At 47.4% G+C, this 12,877-nt stretch overlaps 1 protein-coding gene across 7 annotated transcripts in view; it reads right to left on the reverse strand.

Annotated features, from left to right (window-relative positions):
• LOC139281298 (trinucleotide repeat-containing gene 6A protein-like) overlaps positions 1-12,877 on the reverse strand; it is a 40,765-nt gene that overhangs the window by 6,193 nt on the left and 21,695 nt on the right. For all 7 annotated transcript variants that reach the window (XM_070901432.1, XM_070901434.1, XM_070901435.1 and 4 more), the window contains 6 exons: positions 12,552-12,701; positions 12,149-12,325; positions 10,385-10,525; positions 8,011-8,118; positions 7,099-7,317; positions 6,726-6,796 (listed from right to left, as the gene is read on the reverse strand). In XM_070901432.1, coding sequence (XP_070757533.1) covers positions 6,726-6,796; positions 7,099-7,317; positions 8,011-8,118; positions 10,385-10,525; positions 12,149-12,325; positions 12,552-12,701 — 866 coding nt within the window. The remainder of the gene's footprint in view (positions 1-6,725; positions 6,797-7,098; positions 7,318-8,010; positions 8,119-10,384; positions 10,526-12,148; positions 12,326-12,551; positions 12,702-12,877) is intronic.

A 12,877-nucleotide genomic window follows, 5' to 3' on the forward strand; every position in this document is an offset into this window, starting at 1 on the left:
GGCCAGTTACACTGTGAACTCGGATCATTGAGCGAGGAGAAATTTAAAACTGCGTTGGGTCTATCTCATTTTCAGATTACACAGCTAGGGCTCGCAATCAGTCCAGTGATCTACCCGAGGTGACACTGAGCTACAGAGCTTCCGTTCAATCTCTGCGAAGTTAGCTGTGGCAGCATGGGCTGGGGAAGGGAAGCAATCTAATCAGCCAGGGCTCCGGCTATCCAGTGACCTGGAACGTGTCCGAGTGAGAAGGCAAGACAGGCCCTGCTGATTGTCCCCGGCTACAATCACACACAGTGACTGGCATTGGGAGAAGATAGCAGAGGGATGCTAGTCTGTGTACAGAACAGCTCCCTGGCATAAAGCCGTGTCTTTGCGGGGTGGTGGCCGGGTGGAAAGTAAGTGACTGTTGTACAGTTGGACCTCGCTGGTCTGGCACCCTTTGAACCTGACTGGTGCCGGACCAGAGAATTTTCCGAACCATGGGAGGTCAACTGGTGACAACGCTGCTGACAACGACCCAGATGCGGGCTGTGTAGAAGCCGACTGTACAGCATATAGTCGAACCAGAATCACTCCGTTTTTAAAAATCCTCAGGCCCAGCTTCGGCGCCTCAGTCAGCCGCCTGTCGAGCCCTTCCCTTGGCCGGCCCGCTTACCTCAATGAACACCAACACCTCAAAAAACCACATGCCATACACACAAAAAAACCTAGAGATCAGAGATAAAGTGGAGGATAAAGTCAAGGAGCAGCGCAGACCCTTACCCACGCTCCTACTCCTGGAGCCAGTCCGTGTGTGAACCGCGAGCAGAGCCTGCGGCACTGGAGCGGAGGGTGGATTCACTCTGGAGCATCCTCGATGCTGAGAATGACGTGAGTGGCTCGTTTAGTGAGTTGGTCTTACCGCAGGTAAAGGGTACACAGCCAGACAGGGAATGGAAGACCAACAGGAAGAGCAGTGCAAGGAAGGTAGTGCAGGGGTCCCCTGCGGTCATTCCCCTTTGGGTACTGTTGAGGGGGATGACTCATCAGGGGAGGGCAGCAGCAGCCAAGTTCATGGCACCGTGGGTGGCTCTGCTGCACAGGAGGGCAGGAAAAAGAGTGGGAGAGCTATAGTGATAGGGGATTCGATTGTAAGGGGAATGGATAGGCGTTTCTGTGGCCGCAACCGAGACTCCAGGATGGTATGTTGCCTTCCTGGTGCAAGGGTCAAGGATGTCTCGGAGCGGGTGCAGGACATTCTGAAAAGGGAGGGTGAACAGCCAGTTGTCGTGGTGCATATAGGTACCAATGATATAGGTAAAAAACAGGATGAGGTCCTACGAGACGAATTTAAGGAGCTAGGAGCTAAATTAAAAAGTAGGACCTCAAAAGTAGTAATCTCGGGATTGCTACCAGTGGCACGTGCTAGTCAGAGTAGGAATCACAGGATAGTTCAGATGAATACGTGGCTTGAGCAGTGGTGCAGCAGGGAGGGATTCAAATTCCTGGGGCATTGGAACCGGTTCTGGGGGAGGTGGGACCAGTACAAACCGGATGGTCTGCACCTGGACAGGACCGGAACCAATGTCCTAGGGGGAGTGTTTGCTAGTGCTGTTGGGGAGGAGTTAAACTAATATGGCAGGGGGATGGGAACCAATGCAGGGAGACAGAGGGAAACAAAATGGAGACAGAAGCAAAAGACAGAAAGATGATGAGGAAAAGCGGAGGGCAGAGAAACCCAAGGCAAAAAACAAAAAGGGCCACTGTACAGCAAAATTCTAAAGGGTCAAAGTGTAATAAAAAGGCAAGCATGAAAGCTCTGTGCCTCAATGCGAGGAGTATTCGGAACCCAGGAGAGGGCTCTGAGCTAGTTAGAGTGGGTGAGAGCTCAGATGAACAGGACCCCAAGAAAGAATGCAAAAGGCAGGAGGCAACAGAGCAGAGTAGCACTGGGGTAAGTGTAAACCACAAGGTGATAGGAAGGGACAATATGTATGAATATAAGGGGGCTGCAGGAAGGGTCAAAACTAAAAATCATGGTTTAAAAACTAGGATTAAAACACTCTACCTAAACGCATGCAGCATTCGAAATAAAGTAAATGAGTTGACGGCACAAATCATTACAAATGGGTATGATTTGGTGGCCATTACAGAAACGTGGTTGCAGGGTGGCCAAGACTGGGAATTAAACATACAGGGGTATCTGACAATTCGGAAGGATAGGCAAGAAGGGAAAGGAGGTGGAGTAGCTCTGTTAATAAAGGATGATATCAGGGCAGTTGTGAGAGATAATATTGGCTCTAATGAACAAAATGTTGAATCATTGTGGGTGGAGATTAGAGATAGTAAGAGGAAAAAGTCACTGGTGGGCGTAGTTTATAGGCTCCCAAATAATAACTTCACGGTGGGGCGGACAATAATCAAGGGAATAATGCAGGCATGTGAAAAAGGAACGGCAGTAATCATGGGGGATTTTAACCTACATATCGATTGGTCAAATCAAATCGCACGGGGTAGCCTGGAGGAGGAATTCATGGAATGCATACGGGATTGTTTCTTTGAACAGTATGTTACAGAACCTACAAGGGAGCAAGCTATCTTAGATCTGGTCAGGAATAATAAACGATCTCCTAGTAAAAGATTCTCTCGGAATGAGTGATCACAGTATGGTTGAATTTGTAATACAGATTGAGGATGAGGAAGTAGTGTCTCCAACAAGCGTACTATGCTTAAACAAAGGGGGCTACAGTGGGATGAGGGCAGAGTTGGCTAAAGTAGACTGGGAACACAGACTAAATGGTGGCACAATTGAGGAACAGTGGAGGACTTTTAAGGAGCTCTTTCACAGTGCTCAACAAAAATATATTCCAGTGAAAAAGAAGGGCGGTAAGAGAAGGAAATAAAGGAGAGTATCAAATTAAAAACCAATGTGTATAAGGTGGCCAAGGTTAGTGGGAAACTAGAAGATTGGGAACATTTTAAACGACAGCAAAGAATGACTAAAAAAGCAATAAAGAAAGGAAAGATAGATTACGAAAGTAAACTTGCGCAAAACATAAAAACAGATAGTAAAAGCTTTTACTAATCTATAAAACGGAAGAGAGTGACTAAAGTAAATGTTGGTCCCTTAGAAGATGAGAAGGGGGATTTAATAATGGGAAAGGTGGAAATGGCTGAGACCTTAAACAATTATTTTGCTTCGGTCTTCACAGTGGAAGATACAAAAACCATGCCAAAAATTGCTGGTCACGGGAATGTGGGAAGGGAGGACCTTGAGACAATCACTATCACTAGGGGGGTAATGCTGGACAGGCTAATGGGACTCAAGGTAGACAAGTCCCCTGGTCCTGATGAAATGCATCCCAGGGTATTAAAAGAGATGGCGGCAGTTATAGCAGATGCATTCGTTATAATCTACCAAAATTCTCTGGACTCTGGGGATGTACCATCGGATTGGAAAGCAGCTAATGTAACGCCTCTGTTTAAAAAAAGGGGCAGACAAAACTATAGGCCGGTTAGTTTAACATCTGTAGTGGGGAAAATGCTTGAAGCTATCATTAAGGAAGAAATAGCGGGACATCTAGATAGGAATAGTGCAATCAAGCAGACGCAACATGAATTCATGAAGGGGAAATCATGTTTAACTAATTTACTAGAATTCTTTGAGGATATAACAAGCATGGTGGATAGAGGTGTACCGATGGATGTGGTGTATTTAGATTTCCAAAAGGCATGCGATAAGGTGCCACACAAAAGGTTATTGCAGAAGATAAAGGTACGCGGAGTAAGAGGAAATGTATTAGCATGGATCGAGAATTGGCTGGCTAACAGAAAGCAGAGAGTCGGGATAAATGGGTCCTTTTCGGGTTGGAAATCAGTGGCTAGTGGTGTGCCACAGGGATCGGTGCTGGGACCACAACTATTTACAATATACATAGATGACCTGGAAGAGGGGACAGAGTGTAGTGTAACAAAATTTGCAGATGACACAAAGATTAGTGGGAAAGCGGGTTGTGTGGAGGACACAGAGAGGCTGCAAAGAGATTTAGATAGGTTAAGCGAATGGGCTAAGGTTTGGCAGATGGAATACAATGTCGGAAAATGTGAGGTCATCCACCTTGGGGAAAAAAAAAACAGTAAAAGGGAATATTATTTGAATGGGGAGAAATCACAACATGCTGCGGTGCAGAGGGACCTGGGGGTCCTTGTGCATGAATCCCAAAAAGTTAGTTTGCAGGTGCAGCAGGTAATCAGGAAGGCGAATGAAATGTTGGCCTTCATTGCGAGGGATGGAATACAAAAGCAGGGAGGTCCTGCTGTAACTGTATAGGGTATTGGTGAGGCCGCACCTGGAGTACTGCGTGCAGTTTTGGTCACCTTACTTAAGGAAGGACATACTAGCTTTGGAGGGGGTACAGAGACGATTCACTAGGCTGATTCCGGAGATGAGAGGGTTACCTTATGATGATAGATTGAATAGACTGGGTCTTTACTCGGAGTTCAGATGGATGAGGGGTGATCTTATAGAAACAGAGGCAGAGAGGTTGTTTCCACTGGTTGGGGAGACTAGAACTAGGGAGCCAATTTAAAACCGAGTTGAGAAGCAATTTCTTCTCCCAGAAGGTTGCGAATCTGTGGAATTCTCTGCCCAAGGGAGCAGTTGAGGCTGGCTCATTGAATGTATTCAAATCACAGATTGATAGATTTTTAACCAATAAGGGAATTAAGGGTTACTGGGAGCGGGCGGTTAAGTGGAGCTGAGTCCACGGCCAGATCAGCCATGATCTTGTTGAATGGCGGAGCAGGCTCAAGGGGCTAGATGGCCTACTCCTGTTCCTAATTCTTATGTTCTGACTGGTGGAAGCGGCAGTCTCCTCGCAGCGAGACACACACACACACATCTCTTCTCTCACTCTCCCTTAGACAGTCCCTCGTATCCAGGACGACTTGCTTCCACACCAAAAAGAGATGTGCTCACAGGTGTTTCGAAGAAGGACCTGCATCCTGAGAGAGTGGGCCCCGAACTACAGGTTAAAGGGTGGAAGATGCCTGTGCGTGGATTTTTTTTAAACGTGTGGTGGTCGTTCACGACCACACGGGCCTGACAAGAGCTAGGTCTTGGTCCAGTGGCAAGGATTAACCAAGACGACTGGAGACCAGCTCTGCTGCACAGACCTAGTGCGCTCACATATCGCAGTGTGGGCTGGGCCCGTGCTGCCCTTGGGCCCCGATCACGTCGCTCTACGATATCGCTCTCTCTCTCTCTCACACACACACACAACCTCCCACCACCCCCGCTCCCCACACCGGGGGAGGAGAAATGTCGGCTCAGCCCGGCCGGCGCAGCAGCTGCAGCCTTCAGAGCATGCGCGCCTGCCGCCAGTCAGGCAAGGAGAGGCGGCCTCGGCAGCGAGGAGCACGTGTCAAACCACAGCACCAGCCAGAGTGTGAAACCTCCAGTTGGCCAGGGCAAGGCTGTCAAGATTTGTCGTCCAAAATGCATCACACGTATGTTTAACATGTGGAGCTACAATTTATTTTTCCAATGGACGCCACCCTGCCGGACCAGGGAGGTTTCCGGACTAAAGAGTCTGGGACTGGAGGTGTGCAACCTGTGCGGCTTCATGTGCCAGTAAATTAAAGTGATCAAGTTTCCAATACAATTTAAAGGCTGCAATGCGTAAACAACCTGGGCCCTTCTTCCCCAGTCACAGAGAGTCAGTCGACCCAGCTGTCACATGCCCCTTCTTCATGGTGACAGAGTCGGGGATCCTAAGCTGACACTCTCTGCTCAACTTCTTAGTCAACTCAATTAATTATGGGAAGGGACACAGGTGGGCTACATACAAACAATGACGGACAGGTACAGACCATCTGCCTGTCCCATACAATTGCAATCCCTTGTGTATCACAATACACACACTCTCCTCCCCTCCCGAAAACATGTGATCTCCCAGGAGAGGTAAAAAAAAAAAAAGATTAAAAAAAACCCAGGCCAATTTGGGAGGGGAGGGGGAGGAAATCTGGGAAATTCCTCTCCAGCCCATCCAGATGATCGAAACTAGCCCAGGAAATCATTCTGGCCCTGAATTCCTTTCTGTAAGAGGTGATCTCCACCGCAGCCAGAAACCAGTCCAGCTCTCACTTGAAGGAATTCAGTGAGTCTGCATCCACCCACACGAGGCGACAGCCTATTCCAGAGCTCCACTATTCTCTGGGAATTGCTCATGTGCCTTTAAGGGTGCATGCACTAGAAAGCCCAAATCGCCCTCCATCTCCACCTTCTTTAATGCCTTTCCCTGAAGGGAATATGAATGTTGACCATTTCCTCTGTCCACATGCATTTATCGAAGTTACACATCATTTTCCAGTCGTGAGCCCAATCTTCCAAAACATTAAGATCTGCCTGAAGCAGACGAGCATCATCTACAGTTCTAACACTCGCTCAGATCTTGGTATCATCTGCAAATTGTCGCTCCAACACCTACATCGCGATCATTAATAAAAACAGTGGAGACATCGTTCCCCACACCGATCCCTGCGGGATACCACTGGCGATCGGTCTCCAATCAGATCCAAATCCATGTAGGACTGCTCTTTGCCTGCGTCCTGCCAGCCAGCCAGTTCTGAATCCAGCTCAATATATTACCACTTATACCAGAGGCTTCGATCTTATAGAGAGGGTGTGCTGCTGATTGCAAGGATTATTGAACCACGGCTTGAATACAATGCATTTTGCTTACCTGAGGCGTGAGGTTCTTGAGAACAAGCCAATTGGTTATTCTCCCTGAGCTGATGTCGCCCCAGCTTGGGCCTGTAGTAAATCAAACACAAGGATGTAACTAACAATCGTACCATCACCCGCCCCGCCCTCCACTGCCTGCCCTCGCACGTCCCAACAACGTGGGGGGAGGTGGAGTAGAGGAGAGAAACTTAAAAGGGAAAAGACATTTTAAAAAAAACACACTTCAGAAACATATTTTGCCGACACTATAGTGAGGCACACAGTAACAAAGCTCTCGATCGGCGGGCTTGCTTTGAACTGCTGCCAATCCTTTCTCTCACTTACTGCAGCAAAGGGTCAGCGTCACCGGCCGCAGCCCACCCGCCTCTTACCCGAGTTGTATCTGGACTCGGGCGTCCCCCATCCTCCACCCACGCGCAGCGAGCTGTTTCCCCACGAGGACGAAGGCTTCTGATTGGTCAGCCCTGGTGGCGGGCGGGACGGAGCGGTAGTGTTTTTGGGTGTCAGGGGGACCTTCCACAGCTCGTGAGCCAGGGAAGCGTTGGTAACCGGACCAGGAGACCAAGTAGATTTGGGGTCACCGATTCTGGCTGCGGATTGAAAGCACAAATAGGTCAGAATTCAATCATCCAGTACTTGCCCGCGCGCAGATACTGCGCGCACGCGCACACATGCGCACACCCCACGCGCACACAGGCAACCCCCCACACACGGGCATCCCCCTCCCACACACATGGGTACCCCCCCCCCCCCCCCATACCGCTGCTCTGTGGGGAGTTACTAGTCTACACATCCTCAGATTTTAAATTTAGAATTTACTACCAACTTCCTGGTATGCACCCAAATGACTTGCAGTGAGGGGTGTGTGTAGGTTGCAGCCTGGCTGTGATCAGTCCCCTGACTCCATGATTGGGTTAGAGGTTCTGCCAACTCCCAGGAGGGGAGGAGCAAGCGTCATGCCTGGACCAGCCCTGCCACCTCCTGGTGAATGGCTGCTCAGCAGCATTACTGGCAGGGTGTGTACCCACTCTTAGTATGCAGGCCAGGCTGACAAGACATAAAAAGGCAGAGAAAGGGAGGTCAGTTTATCCAAATCCCAGCCCCCCCACCCCCCCCCCCCCCATTAAAAATGTTAAGAACATAGAGGTGCCTCAGTTAGAAGGACATCTACAAACCTACAGGCTGCAGGTGACGTGTAATGTAACCCAGCCTTCACCGTTGGCTTCGCATATTGAGATGGTTGGAAAGGGGCACGTGTCATTGTTAGTGAAAGCACTTCCTACCTGGAGTGCTTTGTGCTGTACTGCTGAGGGAACTATTGTAGCTGGAGGCACCAACAAGGGACCAGGCACTAGTTGAAGGCAGCGTGGTGTTCATAGATGAGGACGACCCTATGGGACATACACACGGTGACATATCAGTGACTTGTTGGCAGCTGCATGCACAAATTTAAACCGAGGAAACACATCAAAAGAACAAGAAATGTATGAGTTAAACTGCACCTCTGGCTGTTAAATGATGAAGTAGGTTAGTGCAACAATATATAAAAATCTCGATTTTTTTTTTTAAACACAAGGTATACAATTTTTCCCAAGTATCGAGTGCTGTAACCTAGGGACTTTCCCAACGTAGAGAGTACTCTCCTCCAGGAACATCCCCTTCCTCATATTAGGAAGGGATCCAGAATTCCGACTTGCTGTTTAAAATGTTTTTATTACGAGTTTATGAAATCCCTCTATTCCCCCTTCTTGTGCAACTCGCACCAGCCACTCAGATGACATGGGCTGAGGTACAGCACTGGTTAAACTGCTTTCTCCACCAATACTTATCAGCACTCGCGCCTCGGGGCCAGAAGGTTGTGGGTTCAAGCCCCACTCCAGAGACATGATCACATAATCCAGGCTGACACTCCAGTGCAGTACTGAGGGAGTGCTGCACTGTTGGAGGTGCCGCCTTTCGGATGGGACGTTAAGCACGACAGCGACCTCCACAGGGGCTGGAGCATAAACGCCAGCACGGACTGGCTGGACAGAACGGCCTGTTTCTGAACTGTATATTCTATGTAAAACCGCGGCCTCACCTGCTCTCTCAGGTGGATGTAAAAGATTCCATGACACTATTGGAAGAGGAGCAGGGAGTTCTCCTTGTGCCTTGGCCAATATTTATCCCTCAACCAACATCATTAAAACAGATTTTCTGGCCATTCTCTCATTGCCGTTTTTGCACTGATTGGCTGCCACGTTTCCTACAGTACAGCAGTGACTATACTTCAAAAGTAACATCATTGACTATAAAACACTTGGGACATCCTGAGGTCGTTAAAGATGCTGTATAAATGCAAGTCTTTCTTTAAGTAACACACAACTGGAGGTACAATGGGAGGCGAGGAGGGCAGGCCATGAATGGTGGGCAATACTCAGTTTGCCGCTAACCATAAGTGAAGATGAATCATCAGGTGCCTCAGATAAGTTTCATCCTCACAGAAAACAGAGAGTTGCGATAAATGGGTCATTTTCCGGTTGGCAAACAGTGACTAGTGGGATGCCGCAGGGATCGGTGCTGGGTCCTCAACTATTTACAATCTATATTAATGACTTGAATGAAGGGACTGAGTGTAATGTAGCCAAGTTTGCTGATGATACAAAGATAGGTGGGAAAGCAAATTGTGAGGAGGACACAAAAAATCTGCAAAGGGATATAGACAGGCTAAGTGAGTGGACAAAAATTTGGCAGATGGAGTATAATGTGGGAAAATGTGAGGTTATCCATTTTGGCAGCAATAATAGAAAAGCAAATTATAATTTAAATGGAGAAAAATTACAAGTGCTACAGTACAGAGAGACCTGGGGGTCCTTGTGCATAAAACACAAAAAGTTAGTATGCAGGTACAGCAAGTAATCAGGAAGGCAAATGGAAAGTTGGCCTTTATTGCAAGGGGGATAGAGTATAAAAGCAGAGAAGTCCTGCTAAAAAACTGTACAGGGTATTGGTGAGGCCACACCTGGAGTACTGCGTAGTTTTGGTCTCCGTATTTAAGGAAGGATATACTTGCATTGGAGGCAGTTCAGAGAATGTTCACTCGGTTGATTCCGGAGATGAGGGGGTTGACATAAGGATAGGTTGAGTAGGTTGGATCTATATACATTGGAGTTCAGAAGAATGAGAGGTGATCTTATTGAAATATACAAGATAATGAGGGGGCTCGACAAGGTGGATGCAGAGAGGATATTTCCACTCATAAGGGAAACTAAAACTAGGGGACATAGTCTCAGAATAAGGGGCCGCCCATTTAAAACTGAGATGAGGAGAAATTTTTCTCTCAAGAGGTTTGTAAATCTATGAAATTTTCTGCCCCAGAGAGCTGTGGAAGCTGGGTCATTGAATATATTTAAGGTGGTGAGAGACAGATTTTTGAGCGATGAGGGAAGTAAAGGGTTATGGGGAGCAAGCAGGGAAGTGGAGCCGAGTCCATGGTCAGATCAGCCATGATCTTATTGAATGGCGGAGCAGGCTCAAGGGGCCTGCTGCTATTTCTTATGTTCTTAAAGAAATTGTCTTGAGATAAGAAATCGTGTTAGCCTCGGGAACACGATTCAGCGCTGTATGTTTTACAATATACCTTCAGGTGAAAGAACACATTTCAAGATTGACACTTACCATTGTTCCTGTCCCTGAGGAGGTCAAGATCCCGGGCAGTAGAGATCGACAGACTGGTCATCACACTGCCAGGAGTGACGTAAGGGTCAGTTTCAGGGTCAATGTTTTGATAACCTTTCCACGGCTCACCAGGGCGAAACTCTAGATGGAAGAAGAATCAAACAGTGAAGGTTAGAATTCCAGAGGATGGCAGATTCTGGGAAAACACTCTGACTGGGGGACTCCCAACAGAGGAACCTTCAAATCCATAACTCAGTACAGAAAGAACCTTGGGTATGAAGCCACAATCTACCAGCAGCTCAGTGCACTGGGCGTTCACCCTGCCAGTGTCCGTTTTGACCCTTGTTTATTTCTGACAACTGCCTTTAAAGATCAAGAACAGAACACTTGGAGGAAAAGGTCATTCAGCCCATCGGGCCCACTCCTTCCACACAGTTTATGTGTGAATAATTCAATCACAAGCTTCCCCCCTAACGCCACGTCACCCATCAAGCTCTCCATAGCCCTCAGTCCACTTTCTTGCTGGGCACTGATCCAGACCTTTTCAAACGGTACCCGCTGACCCAGAATTCAGTACCTTTGGTGGTTCTCCATTTCACAGACCCATTATCTTAATTTTAGCACATTACCCATCTGACTGACTCAATGCATGGAAGGAACATGATGAAAATATTTTATGGCTGTTAAATTTCTGTTGCACCTTATGGGCTGAAGATCAACACTCCCAATCGCACCACATATTGCGGCAATGTCACTCCAAAAGAATCACTCCACCCTTTAGAGAGTGAATTGCACACACCTGCAGCAGCTCCACTCTATCCAACAGCACTCGGCTTTATAAAAGAAACCCTTTTGATCCCACGACAGCCACAGGAAATCCTGGGGCTCAATGAATCCAGTGGAGTAGGAATTTTAAAACAATGGAAAACGATGCACTCTGCACAATGGAGGTTTAACAACTGTGAATTCTGGAAGTCAAATTGAAGGAAAACAAACCAGTTTGCATCTGAAACAGGCAACATAACATTTCAGGTGGAACCGTCCATCAGAAAGCTGAGTCGGCAGACATGATGGGCCGAATGGCTCTCTCCTGTCATGTCATGCTTTTAGACCGTCGTCTTAAGATCCTCCGTGCAATTGGCTGGACTTCCAAGTAGGCCTGTGCATCAATGGTGGTGGAATCGTGCTCTGCTGTGTGTGGTTTTATCAACATGGTAAGTTTAACTAGCAACCAAACGCCAGTGACAGCACTGGCCAACACGCCAAGCTAATCTCCCCGCTCCCTTGTGTGCGAGGAAGCAGCAAAGCCCAACAGGCAATATGTTCTGTTCCACTGACTCACTTCAAAATCCTCTGCCATAAAAACTAACATACCCTATAAACATCAGGCTGTAGCAAGTTGACATATACTGGGGATTAAATAAAATGTGACTGCTCTTTTGAAAGTGTACACACAATTAAATCCTAATGAGATCAAGTTGCAGGCCCCAAGTGTCTTGTAGACATTTGCTATTGCAGCTGAGCACGACAGAAAGGATGCATGGTTCAAATTGCCATACACACAAATAGCTAGCACAGTGCAGTAGCGCCTTGTGCCACAAGATGTCCCCATATTTTAAAAGTATCCTCGAGGGAGATTATTGCATTTACTTTTCACTGACACCCTGAATCCTGAAATTGAACATGGGAGTCACACGAGGCTCCTGGTTTTAAAATTATGCATCTAACATGGGTTCCAATGTCACCAAGTACGCCATTTCTTACCTGGTGGCCAATTAACATTGCTAGAGAGCTTATCACTGGGTGATTTGGCACTTGGCCAGCCATCTCCAACAGATCCAGGAGGACTGGCCAGAGAGTTCATGGAAATGTCAAAGTGACCAAAAGGAGATTCTTCAAGCAACTTGCCAGGACAAATACTAAGACCACTTGAAGTAGCACCTGGGGAAAGAAAGAAAAAAAAAATGGTTGCTTGGTTTCAAATTTGACCACAAACCAGTGCAGAAACAATTCTGAGATGACAGTTCAAACATTCACAGTGACCCTATACCAAGACACAAGATCCCCATGATCCACAGACTCTCTCTGCAGACTATTCAAGTGACTGAAGATCGACCATTAATATTCTTCTGCCTGTATATCTGTCGGGGAGTCACTGGTGTCTTACCATGTTTGCTGGAGTTTTGATCTAGAGAGGAATTAACAGGAAGGTTCTCCGATGCAGTCCATTGCTTCAGTCGGGACTGTTGGGATTGTGGCTCTTTCAGGTTAACAATACTGCCGAAATCCAGGGGTACATTCAAGTTTGGATTCAAGCCTGAGGAAGCAAAACAGTTGTGTGTTAGAGGCACAAAAGACAGACACATACACGCAAACTTAAGACTGAATGTTCACACTGCAACTCCCCAGACCACGTATTAAAATCACACACGGGTTACATTCTCCCTTCTCCTCCTCCCCAGTGACACGGACTTGTTCCGATAGTTCCACAGA

Source organism: Pristiophorus japonicus, chromosome 15, assembly GCF_044704955.1.
Source record: "Pristiophorus japonicus isolate sPriJap1 chromosome 15, sPriJap1.hap1, whole genome shotgun sequence".
In the NCBI taxonomy this organism is placed as follows: Eukaryota; Metazoa; Chordata; class Chondrichthyes; family Pristiophoridae; genus Pristiophorus; species Pristiophorus japonicus.